The 22710-nt window shown below is 47.7% G+C and overlaps 1 protein-coding gene across 2 annotated transcripts in view; it reads left to right on the top strand.

The window, feature by feature from the left end:
* Nucleotides 1–22710, top strand: part of LOC140914340 (sororin-like) — a 34162-nt gene that overhangs the window by 8551 nt on the left and 2901 nt on the right. The window contains exons 1-3 of one of the 2 annotated variants that reach the window (XM_073351897.1): nucleotides 46–184; nucleotides 2323–2432; nucleotides 14874–14936. In XM_073351897.1, the coding sequence (XP_073207998.1) occupies nucleotides 115–184; nucleotides 2323–2432; nucleotides 14874–14936 (243 nt within the window). In that variant the 5' untranslated portion in view covers nucleotides 46–114. Of the gene's footprint in view, nucleotides 1–45; nucleotides 185–2322; nucleotides 2433–14873; nucleotides 14937–22710 lie in introns of those variants that run through there. The other variant, XM_073351896.1, reaches the window with a different exon arrangement.

Consider the following 22710-nt stretch of genomic DNA (forward strand, 5'->3'; position numbering starts at 1 on the left):
CGAAGGCTCGCGAGAAGTAGCTGCCGCGTCACTTCCACTGTAGCGGCGGGTGATTCGAACGGGGCTTGGTGGCGGGTTCCATCCCGCTCGGCGCGGAGCGGACAGGCCCACGGGATGGCGGGCGGGGGCCAGAGGCGGACCCGGTCCGCGGGCGCGGCCCCAGCGGGGAGCGGAGCCCGCGGGGGTGAGTGCGGCCCGGGGGTCACCCTGGGCGGGGAGGGGTCTGTGCCGGGGGCGGGGGTCTCTGGGGGCACTTGGGGGCTACGTGCGGGGTCTCTGGGGGCACTGAGTGCGCGGGGGGCGGGGTCTCTGGAGGTGCGGGGGGTACGAGGGGGCACGCTGGGGGTGGGTCTCTGGGGGGGCGGTGGGTACGAGGGGGGCACGCTGGGGGTGGGTCTCTGGGGGGGCGGTGGGTACGAGGGGGGTACGCTGGGGGTGGGTCTCTGGGGGGGGCGGTGGGTACGAGGGGGGTACGCTGGGGGTGGGTCTCTGGGGGGGGCGGTGGGTACGAGGGGGGTACGCTGGGGGTGGGTCTCTGGGGGGGCGGTGGGTACGAGGGGGGTACGCTGGGGGTGGGTCTCTGGGGGGGGCGGTGGGTACGAGGGGGGTACGCTGGGGGTGGGTCTCTGGGGGGGGCGGTGGGTACGAGGGGGGTACGCTGGGGGTGGGTCTCTGGGGGGGGCGGTGGGTACGAGGGGGGTACGCTGGGGGTGGGTCTCTGGGGGGGCGGTGGGTACGAGGGGGGTACGCTGGGGGTGGGTCTCTGGGGGGGGCGGTGGGTACGAGGGGGGTACGCTGGGGGTGGGTCTCTGGGGGGGGCGGTGGGTACGAGGGGGGTATGCTGGGGGTGGGTCTCTGGGGGGGGCGGTGGGTACGAGGGGGGTATGCTGGGGGTGGGTCTCTGGGGGGGCGGTGGGTACGAGGGGGGTGGGTCTCTGGGGGTGGGTCTCTGGGGGGGGCGGTGGGTACGAGGGGGGTACGCTGGGGGTGGGTCTCTGGGGGGGGCGGTGGGTACGAGGGGGGTACGCTGGGGGTGGGTCTCTGGGGGGGCGGTGGGTACGAGGGGGGTACGCTGGGGGTGGGTCTCTGGGGGGGGCGGTGGGTACGAGGGGGGTACGCTGGGGGTGGGGTCTGGGGCAGTAATTTCTCGAAAGGGGGATTCCAGGAGGAGCAGGATACAAGGAAGAATCATAGAATATCAGGGTTGGAAGGGACCTCAGGAGGTCATCTAGTCTAACTCCTTGCTCAAAGCAGGACCAATCCCCAACTAAATCATCCTAGCCAGGGCTTTGTCAAGCCGGGCCTTAAAAACCTCTAAGGAAGGAGATTCCATCACCTCCCTATGTAACCCATTCCAGTGCTTCACCACCCTCCTAGTGAAATAGTGTTTCCTAATATCCAACCTAGACCTTCCCCACTGCAACTTGAGACCATTACTCCTCGTTCTGTCATCTACCACCACTGAGAACAGCCAAGCTCTATCCTCTTTGGAACCCCCTTTCAGGTAGTTGAAGGCTGCTATCAAATCTCCCCTCATTCTTCTCTTCTGCAGATTAAACAAGCCCTATTCCCTCAGCCTCTCCTCTTAAGTCATGTGCCCCAGCCCCGTTGCCCTCTGCTGGGGACTCTCTAATTTGTCCACATCCTTTCTGTAGTGGGGGGCCCAAAACTGGACACAGTATTCCAGGTGTGGCCTCACCAGTGCCGAATAGAGGGGAATAATCACTTCCCTCTATCTGCTGGCAATGCTCCTACAAATGCAGCCCAATATGCCATTAGCCTGCTTGGCAACAAGGGTACACTGCTGACTCATATCCAGCTTCTTATTCACTGTAATCCCCAAGTCCTTTTTTGCAGAACTGCTGCTTAGCCAGTCGGTCCCCAGCCTGTAGCGGTGCCTGGGATTCCTCTCCATGGGAGCAGCGTGTGGAGGAACATTTGTTGGAGTACTGATGGGGGCTTGGGGAGCAGGGTATGAGGAGAAGGTGTTGCTCCCTGTGGATGCAGGATTTGTGGGCATGTTTCCTGAGGTTTGGGAGGGGGGTCCTCAGAGAATCAGGATGTGGGGAGGGGTCCCACTGGAGGAGCAGGGTGCATGGGAATGTCTCCCTCAGGTTGGAGAATTCCTTGGGGTAGGATGCAGGACTGGAGGGTATTTCACAGCTTCCTAGCATCTTACGCCTATGAAAAGGCAAACACCAAGAGATAGGAAAGTACTGAGAGGCAGTTAAATGTCCCCACATTGGTAGTTTGGATGAAGGGGCTTCCCCATGCGGTGGGAACAATCAACTTTCAAACTTTTCCTCTCTCCCTCACTTTCAGACACTGTCTCCCCTCCTCTGAGGCGCAGGTCCGAGAGGATTTCAGGGTCTCCTACCAGGCGTGGCCCCCAGAGGAAACCTTTGGTGGAGAAGAAGATGGTGGGGAGCCCAGTGAGTAGTAATGCATCCCTGTTAGTACCAAATGTTCCCAAATCCAGCTGTGGGAGGGTTTGGAGTAGGTTATACGAACCCTGAAAAGCTAGATTTTTCCATTCTGGAGAACTCAACAGGCTGTCAACCTTAAAAGTCATCCTGAGTTGTGCCCTCAGTCTAGAAGCATCCCCCACGCAGAAGTCCTTTGGTGCTCTGATATTATTTGCTCACCCAAGGCACTTTCCAGTCTGGACTGTTCCTTGCTTGTTTGGATTGTGAGCTCTGCAGGGCAGGTGTCTTACTCAAGTGGTTTGTTTGTACAGTGATGAATCTGCTCCTTATTATTGCAAAGCAAAGAGCTGCAAACTTGCTCTATGTGCAAAGGACAAGACATATCCTTGGCCATCTGAGGAAAAGGGATTTAACTGCAGCATCCCTTTTAAAAAAAAAAAATAATGGATTGGGCAGATGCGCAAAAAGTGCAGTGCTTGGCAGTATGAAGGCTGTCTAAAGTGTAAGCTCTTTGCACGCTATTGCCACTTCATAAATAATGCACCTGGATGTGGGTTTAATTGTTGGCACTTTAGAAACCACGTATAATAGTCATGACTAACTAGAAGCTTCTCCCGTCTGAAAGCCACTCAGTGGCCTGTGTGCGTCAATTGGGTTTCTTAGTTCACAAATACTTATATTGTTTAATTGACTTACTCGTTGGCAGCCTTGACAGAGAATGGAACGGGCTGCAGATGCTGAACTCTTCTTCACTAGAGAAGAGTTGGGGTGGGCAGGCACTGCCCTTGTTGTACTTGGGCTGTGGATAGGCAGAGGCAAAGATTTTAAGCCCATCACCCAGCAGGGTCCATTCCGATCAGCTAGGCTCACCTGCATACCACAGGCTAGAGAGCCTCACTCATTGTTGCATCAAGCCCATTACTTCTGTTTGAGCTCCACCATGTCTTTTAAAAAGACAGCTAGTCTTGAGTTAGATGTCAAGTAATGGAAAATCCATCATGCCCCTTGGTAAAACTATTTCAGTGGCACTGGTAATAGCCATTAGGAACTATCTGCATGCACTCCAACTTCATTAACTGTGTTGGGTGCAGGTGTATTGAATGGTGGAGGAATAAGTTGGAAGAGTTGTGATGTGATCTGGGGGGCTGTGGCATTGTTCTTGCCCCTAGGCCACACTGTTGCTATGTGGTTCCTACATGCCTCCCTGTGCACTTTGTTTTAGTGGAATGGACATAGTGGTCATGCATTGAAATATTTGGATGATGGAGTTGTTAACAAGTGCTGAAAGAAATCTCAGACGTGGTTTGTGTCCAAAGAACTTTACCTTCATAACAGTTGTGACAACTGAGCACTCCCGAGCAGTGACGAATTATCTCACCAAGATTTCCGGTTTCAAAGTGAAATCCATCAATAACCCCTTTTACTTCACTATCACGGTTTACTGTTTGTTCAAGTGCCATGTCTGTTCAGACTCTGCTGAATTTATTTTTTAGACTGAGCCACAGCATGATTTCTTTGCACAAACTGCTCATGAACTTTGGGGGCATAATCTGGCAGAAGGTTTATGTCACTGACGTACACAGCTATCCAGAAGGAATAATTGGTCCAGTCAAAGGCAAAAAATAATGGTAACATATCTACAGCCACCGTGAGATGCAGGTCCCTGTTGCTGTCACGTTCTGCTCTAATGAAACGCATTAGGATGTCGGCCTAGAATTGGGGTTCTCAAACTGGGGGTCATGACCGCTAAGGGGGTCGCAAGGTGTCATCCTCCACCCCCAAACCCCATTTTGCCTCTAGCATTTATAAGCATGGCTTGCTTTGTGACAGGGGTCACCAATACAAAAAATTGAGAACCATGGATCTAAGGTAGGAAAACCAGAATGCTGGGACCGGTGCTGGAATGGCGAGACTAGCCAGGTTATGAAAACCAGAGGACCTACTCAAAGGGAGTTAATGCAGGCGCTATGCTTCCTGTTGAAGATCAAGTTGCTAAAGACCTCTGTCTGTCATCCACAAATGGACAGACTAGTTGAGAGATTCAACAAAACCCTGAAGGCAGTGCTGAAAAGATTTGTGTCCTTTGATCGCAAGCGTTGAGGATCAGCTACTCTCTCCTTTTTGGCCCACAATAAGGGAGTTGCTGCAAGTTTCCATCAAGTTCTCTCCCTTCAAACTGTTATTTAGCAACAGCCTCAAGGGATAATGGCTCTCCTGTATGAGGGCTGGGAGGAGCAGGAACTGAGAGCATCCAATGTGGCCCAGGATGTTCTCCAGTTCAGGAAGCTCCTCCAATTCCATTTGCTCACTAAAACCGTTGGGGTCCCAGCAAACACAAGAACGGGGTGCATGCCTCTAGATCTTCCAGTCCAGTGATAGTGTAGTTACTACTCCCTAGCACGGAACCCAAGTGACTAGCCAGATGACAAGAGCCTTTTGAAGTGGATCATCAGCTTGGGCCTGTAGACTGTGAGGTCCACCTGCTTGGGAGGTGGAAAGAAACCAGGGTCTACAATTTGAACCTGCTGAAGCCTTGGAAAACCAGGGAAGGGATGCTGACCACTCCTTACCCACCAGAAGCTGAACTGGGATTTCGGGCATCCATTCACCCAGAGCCAGCACACATGCAGAGAGAGGTGCTGAACTACCTGGACAAAGAGCTTAGGTTTTACTATTGCTGAGGCCTTTCCCAGTATATTCTCCCCTGCACCCGGCTAGCCCCAGCTGATACACCCTCTCAACAAGATGGTCCCAGGACAGCAGGATAGAGACCCCATACCCCAGAAGATGTGGGAGACAGTCTGGGAGCTACTGGAACATTTAGGGTCCGTCAGCTATATCAGTACCATAGATCTTTAAAAAAGGGTATTGGCAAATCGCCCTTGTCAGGGTTCCTTCCCCACTCTGAACTCTGGGGTACAGTTGTGGGGACCCGCTTATTTTTACCAGCTTCGGTTAAAAACAAAAGATGCACAAAACACAGAGGAACCCCCTCTAGCCTTAGTTTCAAAGTTACAACAAAACAGGAATAAACCTCCCTCCAGCAAAGGGAAAATTCACAAGTTGAGAAAACAAAGATAAACTAATACGCCTTGCCTGGCTGTATTTACAATTTCGGTAATGTGAGAGACTGGTTCAGAATGGTTTGGAGGACATGAATTGAAGAGCGAACGAACACAGAAACAAAGAACCCAAAACAAAGCCTTTCCCCATCCCCAGATTTGAAAGTATCTTTTGTCCCCGTTGGTTCCTTTGGTCCGGTGCCAACCAGGTTATTTGAGCTTTTTAACCCCTTACAGGTAAGGAGGAATTCTAGGCTACCCTTAGCTGTATGGTTATGACAGCCCTTCTCTTCCAAACTTCAAGAAAAAAGTCTTCTTGACTGACTCCCTTTGGGCTCTTCTACTTCTAGACAATGCCCTTTGGTTTAGAGTGGTAGCAGTGTTTCAGCATTTAATGAACAAGGTGTTCAGGCCTCATCAGCAGTACGATGCTGCATATTTGGACATTGTTATATATAGCAACAACTGGGCCTGCTTGCAACAAGTACAAGCCATCCTCCATTCCTTGGCTGAAGAAGGTCTCATAGTCAATCTGGCCAAATGCAAATTGGCAAATCAAAGTGTTACTTACCTGGGTAGTAATGTGGGATGAAGCCAATGTAGGCCACTAGTTAGCAAAGTGAAGGCAGTGTTGGCCTACTCAATTCCTTGAACAAAGAAAGCAGGTAAGAGACTTCCTTGGACTAGCTGGGTATTACAGGCAATTTGTCCCTTGTGCCGCCACCATTGCATTCCCTCTGACGGACCCCAATAAAAGGTGGTAATCCAAAGGAGGTCTGCTGGAACAGCACTTGTGATAATGCCTTTAACATGGCTGTGCAGGAAACAGTCCTCTTCCATCCAGATTTTTCAAACGGGTTGATTTTAGAGAAGTAGGCCTGGGTGCTGTGCTGTTAGAAGGGGTGAATGGTGAGGCGCACCTACTTCTATACTCATGTAGGAAGGTCTTTCACAGGGAAGAAGCCTATTCCATGGTTGAAAAGGAGGCACACGCAGTGAAGTGGGCATAGAATCTCTTAGGAATTATTTTTTGGGTAACTCTTTTCCCTCATTACGGCCCATACCTCCCACTAACCATGATGAAAGAGATGAACCTGCACCTTATGGGGTGGTAGTTTGCTCTCCCAACACTATACTTTTAGTATACAACATCATGCTGGAGCAAAACACAGAAACACGGTGTGGGAATTGGGCCCCTGAGGAGTGGGGTATGTAGTGGGGTAGGTTTGCACCCCAGCCAGGAAAGGATTAAAGAACTCCTCTGGGCACAGTCAGGCCCAACTTGGCCCACCTTTTAGGCCTGGATGACACCTTGAAAGGGAGAATCTAAGCCTAGTGCAAAATGGCACTCAGAGCTCCCTAGCCCTGCAGAGTGGGGGCGGGGGGGGGGAGAAGTTGATGCTTTCTGGGGGTACCCAAGGTTGTGAGGCACCTGACAAAGCCTTGTCTGTCCCTGTTGTGGGTCAGCTCCCCAACTCCACTGGCTGTGAGCAACACAAGCCCTCCCAGGCCCAGCTATCCATTTGCAGGCTAGCGATAGCATGCTCGAGCTCTCTGTCTCCCTGGACAGCTCCTGCACCCCTGGACATTCACAGTATTCGCAAACTTGCTGCTTCCAGAGGAACAGAACACCCCAGTTAATCTCTGATCAGCGCCCCACTTATCACACAGCACTTAGATATATTTATAGTGAAATCAAGTATATTTATTTAACAAAGCATAGTGGTGCAAGGAGTGGCAAGCAGAAGTATTGGAAACAGATGGCTACATATAGAATCATAACACACATTCTAGAGCCTAGACTTAATTAATAAGATACTCTCATGTCTGGTAGAGTATTGCTCACCCAAAATCCTTGCAGAGCTTTTCAGCCAGGCTGGCTGTGACCTCCTTTCCTGAGACAGCACGCTGCCTACTAGATGAAGGATGCAGTGTGTTCCTTTGCACCCTAAGATATCCCAGAACAATCCTTTGTCTTCATTCAAAAACAAGACATCCCCTTCAGTTTTCCTCTCTCGTAGATTTCATGGTTTTTCAATTTGTACTTGGCTCAGTATGCAAACAGCCATACCGTATGAGGCACATAATACACAAATAGCCAGACAGGGACAGAGGAGCATTTCTGAGGTATGTCACCTCCTGGTGACCTGCCTTAACTCCAAGACCTAAAAAGCATAATTTATAGTATAGATGCATAACTCCTTAAATATTATCCATACATACATTTCACACTAATTATGATGACAGTGGACTACTGGCTGTCACATGCCATCCTTCAGTGAACTATTATGCAGATATCTGGCTTAGGATCACACTAAAACCTTATGCACCCCCTGTACTCTCTGCCATTTGGCATCATGGGTCCTTGAGTCAATCATCCCCCCCTACATTGGTGCAGTAGGGTCAGCCACTGGCTAATCCACAGAACCCTCTTGCCTACACAGTGCATCCACCACTACACTTTCCTTGTCTTGAATATGTACAATTTCTATATCATAATTTTGAAGTGCTATATTCCAGCATAGCAGTCTGGAGTTGGTACCTGTTGTTCTGTGAAGCCATACCAATGGGGAGTGGCCTGTTAGGACCCTGAACTTTCTGTTGAACAGGTACGGCCTTAGCTCCCTGACCACCCACACAATTGCACAACTTTCTCTTTCTATAACCGTGAAATTTTGTCCAGTGAGGGGGGGGCGTCAGTTTTTTTACTTAAGAAAGCAGTAGGATGCTTCTTATTGCCTTTGCTCACTTGCATCAATATAGTCCACAGGCCTGTATTGGATGCTTCTGTGCAGAATTCAAACATCTTGTCAAAGTTTAGACTAGCTTCTCTGACAGAGCTCTTTTCACTTTTATTAAAATCCTCCTGACAGGCTGTAATCCAAACCACCATGTCAGGCTGCGTTTTCTTGCAGAGGTCTATAATTACGTACACAAGGTCTCTGAAACCCTCCACAAACCCGAGGTAATAATTTGCCAAGACTATAAAACACTGAACTTGCTTTTTGGTTCAGGGCATGGGACAGTTAACAGTGGATTCCACTTTTAAGGGATCTGGCCCCCTCCAATCCAGTGACCTAGATAAGGGACTTTGGCTGCCCCTGTCTTACACTTTGATGCTGTAATTGTGAGACCTGCCTCTCTGAATTTCTTCAGCACAATTCCCAAGTGATTTTTATGATTGTGATACACTTTTAACCTGTTTATATGCCATTTGAGCTGCTACCTTTCTGTTGGGCCTTTGGACATTATAGGTAACATCATTAAACCCTTTCTACTACCTCTAAAGGCCCCTCCCATGAGTTTTGCATTTTGTACTTTTTTACAGGATCTAGCACCAGTATTAAATCTCCCACATGAAATCATTGATCGCAGGCATTGTAATCAGATCATTCTTTCTGAGCGGCCTAGCTTTTAAAAAGTGAGGTTTTGCTGCACTATCCCCATCATGGATTTTAAATCCTCCCCGAACCTCTGCACATATTCAGTCACCGGTTCCCCCTCTGCTTCAGTGCCACTTTCCCAGGAGTCTCTAATGAGATCCAGGGAACCTCTGACCATTCTATACAGCAGGTCAAATGGGCAAGCCCCAGGGACTCTGGGGGCACCTTCTGATATGCAAACAGATGAAGTAACACTATGTCCCTGTTTACTTACATTCTTAGCATAGATTTTAGGATCCAGTTGAACCTGTCAATTAATCCATTTGTTTCTGGGTGGTATTTTTCCCCACACATTCTGGGACATGAAATCTGATCCACAATCTGATGAGACCTCTTTTGGAAAGCCCACCTGCTGATTATGGAGAACTGTGCCTTAGCAACAGTTTCAGCTTCCACATTTGACAGAGCAACTGCTTCTGGATACCTGGTGACAAAATCCACCACCAATAATATAAATTTTCCCCCTCTGAGTTGGTCTGGGTACAGGCCTTATGATGATCATAGCAAGCCTGAAAAATGCTGCTTTGATTGCCAGTAAAGGATGCAAAGGAGCCTGGCAGAGACATAAGTCACAAGGCTTGCAGTATTCCTCTTCTTCATTTTGAATATGGGGCCAATAGACATTTTTCTTTAGCCTTTTATATGTCTTCTCCATTCCTAAGTGATCAGCAAAAGGGCAGTTTTGGGCTAAGAACTTTAACTCCACACAATGCTTTGTGGGAATGATTATTTGTAGGGCCCCAGCAGGACTTCTGTTTTCCCCAACCAAGGCTTCCCTTTAAATCCTTCCCTCTTCTGAAAACCACTTGCTGTGCTCTCTATCTGGGTCAATACTGAGGATGCTTCCCCAAAACATGTCTGCAGTTGGTTCTGCAGCAAACTCCATTTTGGCTCTTGCTTGTACTGATAGCTGCCTCAGGTAAGGGGGGGACGACTCCTCATTTCCCTCCCCTTTAGACACATTGCTGTGTTTTGCTGGTTAGGTGTCCCCCACCCCCCACAAGCATTTACCTTTGGGACAGAATACTAATAGCCTTGGCCAGTGATATCCTGTCATTTCCCACCAATACATTAGCCAGTAAATTCTTAAAAACTCCTACGTTCAAAATACCCCTTAAGCCTTCCCACTCTAATTCAATGGGAGCTAAAGACACCATGGTTCTAAACTGCCCCAAGGCCAGGAGTTTTACCTCTTTCCTGGGAGCATATCCACTTCCTTAATGATGTACCTCCTGAGTAGAGGAGGTATGTGATTATGTCTCTCCTCTCCAGCACATTTGGCCATTTACCTTGGCCTCCTTCATACACTCTTTATCTACCTCCAGAAGGTCAGACTGCACAAAATTTAACTAGAACCCCCTTTGGCATCACTGAAGGCTCTGAACTGAGGGTAGCTGCGTTAACTTGGATAGATCAGGCATTGTATTTGGACTCCCCATTGTTTGTGCCTGTGTTGTAGGGACCCACATCAGAGAAAATACTTTGGGCTGTTCCCTCAGGCTGGGATCTGATAATTAGGGACTTTCGTGTGCTTATTCCCCTCCCCTTCTTCATTCTTTCCAGGAACAAACAAGGGTCTCCCTTTTACCCCAGGCTTTTGTCCTTCCTTTTGGGCCTTGTGCCCTAGGAATGGTCTCGCTTGCAGGTATAAGTCAGCAGCACTGGCTGCCTCTTCCACAGTTGCTGGGGAAATTTCCCACACCTCTGCCCCCACTTAATCAGAGCAGACCGCAAAGAACCGCACCTGAGCAAGCCGATCTACCAACCGGTGATCATTTTCTCCCCTTTTACTTTTCATCCATTTTCTCCGATAATCTCCCATTTTATGACCATATTTCCTGTTATCCAGTTGTTAGGTTTCTACACTTTAGGTGATATATCTATGGGGTAAATTGAAAGCTTTCTAACATCAACCCCTTAAACCAATCATACAACATAGCATTATTTACATTCATATAATTAAACCAGTTGTTCTGAACACCACTGTGGGTCACACATGCAGCTCTCTGTGTTATGTGGGCGGCATCCACACTATATACTCCCTGTGTGGCCTGAGGATGTCACATGGGCTGCAGCTGTGTCTTCATTGGGCCGCAAGTGGCCCACATGCTGCAGGTTGAGAATGACTGGATTAAATATGTGTAAGGCTTTGCCAGTCAATTTGGGAGGTAAGAAGGCCAAGTCTGTTCAGCAGGGATTTTGTACATCCTGCCTATCCTTTCAAATGTGGTCATATTCTTCAATGGACTCTCTCCCACTGTGACTCAGGCAGTTTCCCCCAGCTGGGTGATCCCTAGGGAGGATTACTTGTGGGCTGAGGATTCTGTTTGTGTAATTCCAGCTTTTTAAACTTGTGGGGCCTTTCCTTCTCCCTTCCTTTAACTTCTGTGACCTGCTTTCGCTCCTCTGCTTTCCTCTTTTTTGGCTTTCTCTGCTGCTTCTAGTTTATGATCTCCCTCTTGGCCAGTTCTAACTGGAGGGCTGCCCCTCTGGGACCTGTGCCAGGCTGGTTTCCTAAGCCTGCACCTCCCACTCAACTTCACGTAATTTTGATGGATGAATCAGTTCTCCATGATGCTTATCATATTGCATGAACAGAGATTTTTATCCCCTCTACTATTTTCCCTAAAGCCTCCAAGCCATGATCTGTACAGTTTTTCCAAGTGTGATTTGGTATGTTTGGCATGTCTCTGGCTTACTTAACCTGTCCTTTATGTTCTATTTCCCTTACCCAAAATAAAGCAATGGAAAACAACACACCATAACCTTTTTCTTTACCTGTTTCTAAGCCTCTCACTTTTGACTCTCTCAGTGTATATATACTATCTGGTATGTCAATGCTTGGCGCATGATCCTTGGTTAATCAGCAAACAGGGTGTAGAGTGTGCTGTTTACACCATTAGGATGCTACGAGGGGGTTCCAGGGTTGTGAGGTACCTCACAACCACCTGCCCTTTGTGTGAGGAAGCCTTGTCTGTGCCTGCTGGGGATCACTACTCTACTGGCCATGGACAACACAAGCCCTCCCCTCTGGACCTCGCAGACCCTGCTGTTACTTTGCAGGCTAGCTATTGGCACACTCAAGCCCTCTGAGTGTCTCCCTGGAGTCACCAACTCCTGCTCCCCTGGACACTCGCAGTATTCACAGATTTGCTGCTTCCAAAGAAGCAGTATAGCCCGGCTTACCAAATCCTCCTGAGGATCCCCGCTCTGCTTAATACACAGCACTGAGATAGGTTTATAATGAGATCAAGTATAAGTTTATTTAACAAACTTGTAGCAAGTACAAGTATTGGAAACAAATGGTGACATATAAAATAAAATCATAACACACATTCCAGAGCCTAGACTTAATTAACAAGATACTGTCATGTCTGGTAGAGTATTGCTCACCCAAAATCCTTGCAGAGCTTTTCAGCCAGGCTGGCTGTGACCCTCCTTTCATAAGACAGCCTGCTGTCAGTCTGCCTGCTAGATCAGTGGTTCTCAACCAGGAGTCTGAGGGCCGTGAGCAGGTTTCAGGGGGGTCTGCCAAAATAAACCAGAGAGCAGGGCCGGCTTTAGACTTGCTGGGGCCAAGGGCAAAAAGCTGAAGCCTGAGCTCTGCCGAGGGCTGCAAGCCGAAGCCAGAACAACTTAACTTCACAGGGCCCCTGGGCAATTGGCCTGCTTGCTACCCCCTAACGCCAGCCCTGGCTTTTAATCTACTGGCTGTGCAGAAAAGCAGCTGTTGCGGCACAGGTGGGCTGTGGAATTTTTTTTAGCATGTTGGGGGGGGGCTCAGAAAGAAAAAGGTTGAGAACCCCGGTGCTAGATGAAGGGTTCAGTGTTTCTTTGCACCCTAAGGGTATGTCTACACTTGCAGAGGTTTTGCGCCGTCAGTTTCACCGGTGACAGGGAACCGGTGAAAGAAAAGTGCTGGTTTGTGTTCTCACTTAAACTTCCACGGGTGCCAGAGAGTGGTTACATTAGCAGCACTTCCATCACTGATGAGAGCAGCGCTTGAGGGAAGGTATCCCACAGTGCAGCTCTCTCCAGTTTGACGATGGGCCTTATGGGAAGGGGTGGGGGTCAATCGCAGGGCATCCTGGGTCCTTGCACAGCCTCCTCTCCCCAAACGCTGATCAGCTCGAGTAGCTCAGCATTGCTCCAAGCAGGGGTCGTTTGCTTTGTGGAGCAGGCATTTCACTTGGCCAGATAAGTGAGCACTTGCCAAGAAATCAGGAAGGGGAGTTTTAAAGTTCCCTGGGCTTTACAGAGGGAGGGGTGGATGTCTGTTTACCTGGTGTCAGAGCAGCAGAGCTGCTGGCCAGAGTGGTCACCTAGGCACTGTGGGATATGCTCCGGAGGCTAAAGCTCTGTAAACAGGAAGAACATGTCTTCACCTGCACATCACCGCAAAAGCATCACCAGTAAGAGCTGTACGCTTCTCGTGGAGGTGGTTTACTTTTTGCGGTGAAACTTCTGAGTTTTGCTGCAAAAAGTCATTGGCAAGTGTAGACGCTCCCATGGTTTTTGTGCAAAAAAGGGACTTTTTCTGCTTTAAATGGCAAGTGTAGACATGCCCTCCGATATCCCAGAAAAATCCTTTGTGTTTATTCATAAACAGGATATCCCCCTGCTCTCTGTTACACCATGCAGAGATTTTCTCTCTTGTAGGTTTCACAATCTTTCAATGTGTACTTGGCTCAGTATGCAAATAGGCAAACAGTATACAAATGGCTAGACAGGGAGATAGGTGGGTGTTATCTCCTACCTGAAAGGAACATTGCCAAGGTATATCACCTTCTGGTGACCTGCCTTAACTCCAAGACCTTCATAGCATAATTTTCAGTGTAGATACATAGCTTCTTCAAAATCTGTTCATACGTTTTGTAATGATTATGATGGCTAGTGGGCTACTGGCTTTCAGTAGAGACCTCATATGCCACCCTTTAGTGTGAATTATTATGCAGCTACCTAACCCAGGAAATCCCTGTAAAAAGCCTATACTCCTTTGCCCCATGCCCTTGGCCAGTTGGCATCAAGGAGTCCCTGGGTAGCAGACTGATTACCAGGAAAGCTGCTTAAGAGCTTCTGCCACCTGGACCCTAAGGAGAGGTAGAGGGACCATTTCAACTTTGTACCATTCCTTGCATATATACTCACACCCTTCCTTGGGAAGCTGGCGCAACAGTCCTGCTCTGTCTCTGGCATGCCAAAGAAGTCTGATGGTCCAGATCCCCTTTTACACGGTGTTCTGGCCTGTTACAGGGCCTGGGGGCTGTCATGAATATTCACACACATGCCCAGCCTCCCTTGTCCATATCTAACTTCTTCACCCTAATTATGTTGGGGTGTCCTTATCCTATAGATTAGTATAGTCATGGTTTCAACTAATTGTTAAATACATCAACTTATTGCCAAGGCCAGTCTGCAGTTAAGCATTTGCCAACATTTTATCCTAAAATATCCAAACCTAGTATCAGTTCAGTGTTCCTGTGATTACCTGGTATTCCGTTGTACGAACTCTCTGCTTTAAGCACACTATTCCCAGTTCCCCAAGCCTCAGGGTCACTGTCGGGCCATTTATCTATAACAAAGTTCATGGGACTCAAAGCCTTATTATGGTAACTGGGTAAGCTAATGTCTTACAGGATACAGGCCTGTACGTTCCTTGAATTACTGTTAAGTAAAATAAAATGCTAAAGCTAGCTCAATGGGCTACAGCTGTGGGTCGTCAAAGACGGTTGTGTTCCAGTCTGACCTTTCTTTCCTTGAGCACATCTGTCTCTTTTGACTTATGCTTGGACTGGAAGCTTTGGGGAGCAGGGGCCATCTTTTAGTTCTGTGTTTGTACATCACCTACCACAATGGGGTCCTGACCCAGGACCAGGTCCTAGGCTGTACTACAGTGCAAGAAACAAATAATAAGTCTTGTCTCTTTTATCCTATTTACGCAGCTTCCAGCTCCAGTGGTGAAGCGATTGATCATGGTGAAAAAGATCATGCCCCGAAAACAGCAGGTCTGTGAATCAAACCTTCCTGTAGCTGTTGTTTGTGTATGCATGCAAACTGAAATCTGTTTTGATTATACTCCCCAACTCCAAACCAGCCACAGACCAAGCATCGCTTTCCAGCCTGTAGGAGAAGTATAAGAATAAAGAATTAAAGTTAGGATGTTTGGTTAAGGATATATGTGTGTGAGTGTGTGTGTGTGTGTATATATATATAAAAAGAAAAGGAGTACTTGTGTCACCTTAGAGACTAACCAATTTATTTGAGCATAAGCTTTCGTGAGCTACAGCTCACTTCATCGGATGCATACCGTGGAAACTGCAGCAGACTTTATATACACACAGAGAATATGAACCAATACCTCCTCCCACCCCACTGTCCTGCTGGTAATAGCTTATCTAAAGTGATCATCAGGTTAGGCCATTTCCAGCACAAATCCAGGTTTTCTCACCCTCCACCCCCCCACACAAATTCACTCTCCTGCTGGTGATAGCCAGCTATCCCATGATACCCATGCTATCACCAGCAGGAGAGTGAATTTGTGTGGGGGGGTGGAGGGTGAGAAAACCTGGATTTGTGCTGGAAATGGCCTAACCTGATGATCACTTTAGATAAGCTATTACCAGCAGGACAGTGGGGTGGGAGGAGGTATTGGTTCATATTCTCTGTGTGTATATAAAGTCTGCTGCAGTTTCCACGGTATGCATCCGATGAAGTGAGCTGTAGCTCACGAAAGCTCATGCTCAAATAAATTGGTTAGTCTCTAAGGTGACACAAGTACTCCTTTTCTTTTTGCGAATACAGACTAACATGGCTGTTACTCTGAAACCTGTATATATATAGTGTGTGTTCGTGTGTTGTAAAGAAGGCCCCAATCAGCAAGTAACAGAGGCCATGAGAATAATTAGTATTACTTGTAGTGTGGGAAGGTTGTATGGTTTCAAAAGTAAAACTAATAAAATAAAGAGCTGCAGTAACAAGACAAAGAAAAACTGTCTTAAAAGAAACACGCCCAAACCTTCCCACCGTTCTGCTAGTAAGCAAAGGAGGAGGTGGGGAGAGAAGATAAGAAAGAAAAGGCTTTGGGAAGAAAGGAGGCTGTAAATCTTATCTGGATTAAGACTTGGAAAAAGGGTAAATAGTTTCACACTGATTTTTAGCTGAAGTCAGTAATTGGCAGTGACATCGCTTGTTTGATAAAGGGTATAAAAAGTAAACTTTTAAAGGGTTCACTGCTAATACCTGCCTGACCACCGCTGGAACTGATCACTATTGGTCTAAGCATCCCCCGGGTTTAGCTCATTTGTAAGTATCTTGATCAAAAGTCCATAAATGTTTTGTTACTGTTTGGATGCAGTACATTGCTTACTAGCTAGACTTTTTAGGCACGTTTAGAGCAACTGTATAAATATAATTTGGCCTTGGGATTTAATAAAGAAATTTAGTGTTTGGCGGTTTCCCATATCAATTAGTGTTTAAATTAAATTAAAATTAGTGTTTGATGGTTTCCCATATCAATATTAATAATTCCAACACAGCCCATTGAGAAAGGAAAGACAAATCTCATTTTGTTTCTCTTTCCAGCTCTGGAAAGGAGTGCTGTCTAGCATTTAGAGCAGAGTGGGCGGGTTGGCAGGACACCGACTATTAGTTCTGGCTCTGCAGCTGGTTTTCTGTATCATATGTTACAGGAAAGAGAACTTAAATGACTTGGGCAGGATCATGCAAGGCTGTGAGTAGGACCCAGGAGTCCTGGCTTCCAGATTCCACTGCTCTAACCTGCTAATCACTGTTCTTCTCCCAGAGCTGGGATAGAAATCCAGGAGTCCAGGCCCCCAGCCCTTTTTCTGTACTCATTAGACACACTGCCTTCCAGAACTGAAAAGAGAACCCAGAAAGCCTCATTTCCGGTCCACTGCTCTGACCATTAGACAACACCCAGCCCCACCCATTATGAAGCTGAGATGTTTGCATCTGACTTGGAATGAATTGCATCTTTATTCATTTAATGTATGGACTTAAAAAAGCAGACTTCAGCAAACTCGGAACTGGTAGGTAGGTTCTGCCATGGATCCACAGCTACACCTCAGCTTTAAAACAGTCTCTTGGAAAGCCCCCCATTAGCATGGCAGATCCCCAAGGAGTCCCACTCCTTTCTTCAGGGTAGGCCATGCTGCCTCCTAGACTGAGTGTCTGGGCTCCAGCACTTCTGCTCTACATTGTGAGCTGTGCCCAGCAAGTCCAACTGAAATAGTCTTCTAGGAGAGACTTGTACACTCTTTAGGGACTAGTGCACCTCGGCAGATATTTATTGTAGGTAGGTAACAGCCAAACCTGGATTTGTCTAGAACAAGTCATGCCAAACCAAAGGAATATCCTTTGACAAGATAATGGGCCTAGTGGATAGGGGCGAAGCAACAGACATGATATGTTTGGATTTTAATAAGACTTTTGATACAGTCCTATGTGACGTTCTCATAAACAAATGAGGGAAATCTGAAATTAGGATAAGTTGGGTGCAAAACTGGTTGAAAGATTGTGTCCAGTTTTTGTTCTCAAAGAGTAGTCACGAATGGTTTGCTGTCAAACTGGGAGGGCATATCTAATGGGGTCCTGCAGGGATCTCTCCTGGGTCAGGTACTCTTCCATACTTTACTAATGACTCAGATAATGGAGTGGAGAGTATGCTTATAAAATTTGTGCATGACACCAAACTAGGAGGGAGAGCACTTTGGAGGACAGGATTAGAATTCAAAATGGCCCTGATAAGTTGCAGTTGTCTTTACTGAATTTCATCTTGTTGATTTCAGAGCAAAGTACTACACTTAGCAAGGAAAAAAATCAAATGCACAAATATAGAATGGGGATTAACTGGTTAGGTGGTAGTACAGTACTACAGAAAAGGATCTGGGGGTTCTAGTGGATCACAAATTCAATATAAGCCAATAGCGTAGTGCACTTGCAAAAGAGGCTAATACTGTATCATTCTGGGGTGTATCCACAGGAGTGTTTGGGAGGTAACTGGCTTACTCTGCTTGGCAGTGGTGAGGTCTTAGGTGGAATATTGTGTCCAGTTCTGGCTGCCACGCTTTAAAAAAGATGCGGACACACTGGAGAGAGACCAGTGGAGAGGAACAAAAATGATAAAACCTGACCTATGAGGAAAGGCTAAAAACCGGGCCAGGTTTAGTCTTGAGAAAAGACTGAGGGGGACCTGACAGCAATATTCAAATATATTAAGGGCTGTTATAAAGAGGCCAGTGATCAACTGTTCTCCACGTCCACTGAAAGCAGGACAGGAAGTAATCAGCTTAATGTGCAGCAAAGGAGATTCAGGTTAGATACTAAGAAAAACTTGCTAACCCTAAGGACAGTTAAGTAATGGAATAAGTTACCCAGGGAGGTTGTGGAACCCTTGTCATTGGAGGTTTTTAAAAACAGGTTAGGCAAGCAACTCTCAGGAATGTTTACTTGGTTTACTAGGTCCTGTCTCAGCGCTGGTGGATGGACTAGATGACAGATCCCTTCCAACGCTACATTTCTTAGTGTATATTGCACTGCTACTTGTCTGGAGAAGTTATGAATGGCACAGCTACTGTGTGAGCACCAGTTTAGACTTAAAATATTCCTATTCTGACTGCCACATCCCAAAAAGAGATTCTCAACTGTTATAATACATGAAAAATCAGGAATTTGGAAAACTGGGATAATGTGGCTGTGGATTTTGAAAGCTATTTTCTAATCTATGTAGCCCACTTTATAGATCTTAAAGCCAGAGGGACCATTAGATCACCTAGATCATTATGCAGGCCAGAGAATTTCACCCAGTTACCACTGCATTGAGCTCAATAACTTGTTTGACTAAAGCATCTTCCAGAAAAGACATCAAGGGATGGAGAATCCACCACTTCCCTTCAGAGTTTGTTCCAGTTAATCACCTTCTATTTGAAAAAAGAATAAGGGGAGGGGGGTGGCTCATTTCTAATTGGATTGTGTCTGGCTTTAACTTCCAGCCATTGGTTCTTATTCTGCCTTTCTCCTCTAGGCTGCTAAAGAACCCTGTAGTACCTGGGATTTTTTTCCTGGTGAAGGTATTTATATGCCGTAATTGAGTCACCTCTTGTTCTTCTTCAAGAAGCATCCCTATAGGTGCTCCATGTCCAGATATGTACACGCCCATGCGCTCTTCACTGGAGATTTTTGTCAACAGTGCCCGTGGGTCTGCACCCCAGACACCCTCGTGCCCATTACAAGAGTATATGGGGGAGATGGACCTGCTGCCACTCCAGTTCCTTCTCCTCCGTCTGTGGCTTGCGATGGAGCATCACGGTGTCTGGTAGCTGAACTACGTGTCTCGCTGCACTTCACTTTCTTATACCATTTTCCTTTTAGTTTTTTCTTAGTTATTTATTTTTATTCTATTAGCTCCAGCTTGTGGTTTGAGGGGTGTCCACTCGCCGCATTTTGCCCATTTTGGGCCCTCAGGTTTTTTTTCCCCTGGGCCTCATCCATGGCCTTGACTGTGGATTATGCCCAAGACATTGGGCTTTGAATCTTGCCAGACCTGCCAAAGGTCCTTCCCCCACAGCGACAGACAATCAAGCTGCTTCCACTGCCTGGGAGAAACCCACGTTCCCTTTACATGTGAAATCTGTTTAGGATTTAAAAGCAGATCTAAATAATTGAGGGAGTACAGACAAACTCCTACTTATGGAGTGCTCTCTGAGACTTGTGGGGGGCGAGTCACTCCCCATACATCAGTTCCACCCACCACCTTCACCTCGGTGGTAAGCAAAGACCCTGGACACTTTGGGGTACTCCCCAGGTCCTCCAAGAAGAGAAGACCCCATTTGCCAGACAAGGAAAGGGAAAGTCACCTCCTCAGTCTGTGTCTCAGGAGACCTCATGTCCTGGTACGGGTACTGCTGAGGCTCCTATTCCCTCCAGTACCGCAACCTTGTTACCAACTAAGCCGACCACATCACATACTGAGAGGCCATCTACAGCAGCACCAGCATTGCCACCCGACTCAGTGCCTCCAAAAGCCTGAACCAAGGCAAAGTCCTCGTCGGTACCATCTTCCATAGCCAGAAGCAAAAGGTGTACTGTACCTATTTTGGTGCAGTCTCTGGTACTGCCCAGTGTTCTTACTCCTGAGGAACCACATCTGCAGACCCCAGTACCATCCAGGCTCCTATGTTATGAGGACCTCTGAATCCTCAAAGAGCCCAAATCACTGTTATTAAGAGGTACTGAGAGATACTCCCCACTGTTACTTACCCTCCGTCCATTTCTTCAATGGTGACTCACGCTCTGGTACCGACACTTTCCCTGTGCAATCTTTGAGGGCTCCGAGAAATATTTTCAGCTGGTACCGTTATAACATTCTCCGGCACCACCTCACCAGCCTCCCTTTCTAGCCACAGTACTGACACAAGTTCAGGTCTCTTCCCAGGGCCTAGTACTGCCCTGACCACCAGTACCCACACCCCTGACCACCCCCCAATGGATATAGAGGATGACGCCTCATCTGACTCAAAAGTGTCTGTATATGATTTCTCCACCTTTCCCTCCTTAGAGATTCATGCTGAAGAAGGAGCTCATAGCAGGAAGTACACCCAGTTACCATGGCAAGGACAACCTTGGAGTCCCACCACAGTGGGCTTACCGGAATCCTTAGGTGACCCTTTCTAAAGGGTCCCATCCCAAAAGAGGTCACATCAGGATCATCATTACTTCAGCATGGATGGTGTGGCAAACTGAAGCCACTGTCCCACTTATGTGTAAACAAGCTGACAAAAAGTATCACATCCTCCTCCCCGCAGAACTGAGTGTTTTTTTCTCCCACCTGATTCCCAGTTCTCTGGTGGTGGAGGATGCTAACAAACAGACCAGGCAACATCAGTTCTGTTCCACAACGACTGATAAGGATCTAAAAAGGACTGGAGCTTCTGGACCCTAAGAAGCACTCCTCAGCCTTCTGGCAGTTCAGAGTGGCCAATTATCAAGTCCTGGTGGCTAAATATGACTTGACTGTCTATTCAAAAATTTCAACATTTAATGAACACTTGCCTCAGGAGCACAGAGAACAATTTCAGGTCCTCTTTGCAGAAGGTCGGACAGTTGCTAAGGCATCTCACCGAGCCTCGCTAGATGCTACTGACACAGCTGTACGTTCCCTGACTACAGCAGTAGTCATAAGCCCAGCTTCCTAGCTACGGTCTTCCAGCCATCTCCAGGAGGTACAAAATACTGTAAAGGACCTTCCTTTTGTTTGTTAGTGACCTCAGTTTGTTTAGTGATGCCACAGATGGGTCCCTCCATTCTCTCAAGGGCTCCTGGGCGACACTAAAATCTCTGAGCATCTCTATGTACACCTGCAATGAAAAGAAAATACAGCCGGTCACAGGTGGCTCAACGATCTCGCCCAGTCCACTACCAGGAGACCTCCCTGGAAGAAGCACAAATTCCCATGAGACCTCCCTGGAAGAAGCACAAATTCCCTAAGAAAGGGCCTTCTCCATCAGCAACGTCCCAGCCAGCAATGACTTCAAAATGTCCATTGTGACCAGTTGGGTGAGGATCACAAACTACTTCCCACTCCAGATCCTATGTTGCATCTATTCCCCTCCATTTCCTACCTTCCTGGGAGCTCATCATCTTGGACAGATGGATCCTAGAAGTAATTTCCATAATCTATTCCATCCAGTTGAGCTCTTTCCCACTCCCTGTCCCTCTTCAGGGACCCCTTTACCTCCCTCCACAAAGACCTCGTAAGGCAAGAGGTACAGTCCCTCCTAGTTTTGGGGATGATCTAACCTGTCCCACTGGCCTTCATTGGGAAAGGGCTCTAGTCTCAGTACTTCCTCGTCCTGAAGAAAAATGGGGGTGGGTGGGTAGGTGGGTGGAGGAGACCAATTCTAGACCTCAGGACTTTAAACATCTTCATCTGCTCCCAACAGTTCAGTATGATGACCCGAGCAACAATTCCCTTTCTGAATCTGGGAGATGAGTTTGGTTTGTTTCCCTGTACCTTATTTTCATGGTGGCATTCATCCCTTGCACAAACAAATCCTATGTTTTGTGGTAGGCAAGGACCACTGCCAGCATTGCATCCTACTCTTTGGCCTCTCCACCATCCCCCGCTGCCCCCCAAGGGTCTTTATCAAAGTTCTGTCAGCCACGGCAGCCTATCTTTGCCATATTGGCATCATCATCTTTTCCTGCCTAGCTGACTGGCTCCTGAAAGGCCTCTCCCTTCTCAAAGCACAGAGTGCAACCAGGAAGACCGTCTCTGTTTCACTTGCTGGGTCTCCACCTCAACATGGAGACATTTACCCTAACACCCACACAACATATAGACTTAATCTGGACCACTTTGGACTCCTTCCACCAGAGCATACTTGTCCAGGGACAGATTCACCCCTGTCTCCAACCTTGTTTCAATAATCCAACAGAGTCCACTAACCACTACGAGGATTTCCTAAACTTCTGGACCATGGGGAAGCCTGTATGTTCACAACTCCCATTTTCAGTGTCTTCAAGCATGGTTGAGAACCATCGACACCCCCTACAGACACAACCTATCCAAGTGGGCGTCCGTACCTCGGAAGGGTCTTGATTCTCTGAACTCATGGAAGGACCCACAAAAAGTGTGCACGGGAGTTCTGTTTCTTCAGCATTCTTCAACGATCATCACCACAGATGACTCTGTCACATGTTGGGGCGTACGCTCCCAAAACCTCACAGTTCAGGGCAAAAGGACCACCCTCCATATCAACA

Source organism: Lepidochelys kempii, chromosome 7 (genome assembly GCF_965140265.1).
Source record: "Lepidochelys kempii isolate rLepKem1 chromosome 7, rLepKem1.hap2, whole genome shotgun sequence".
Taxonomy (NCBI): domain Eukaryota; kingdom Metazoa; phylum Chordata; order Testudines; family Cheloniidae; genus Lepidochelys; species Lepidochelys kempii.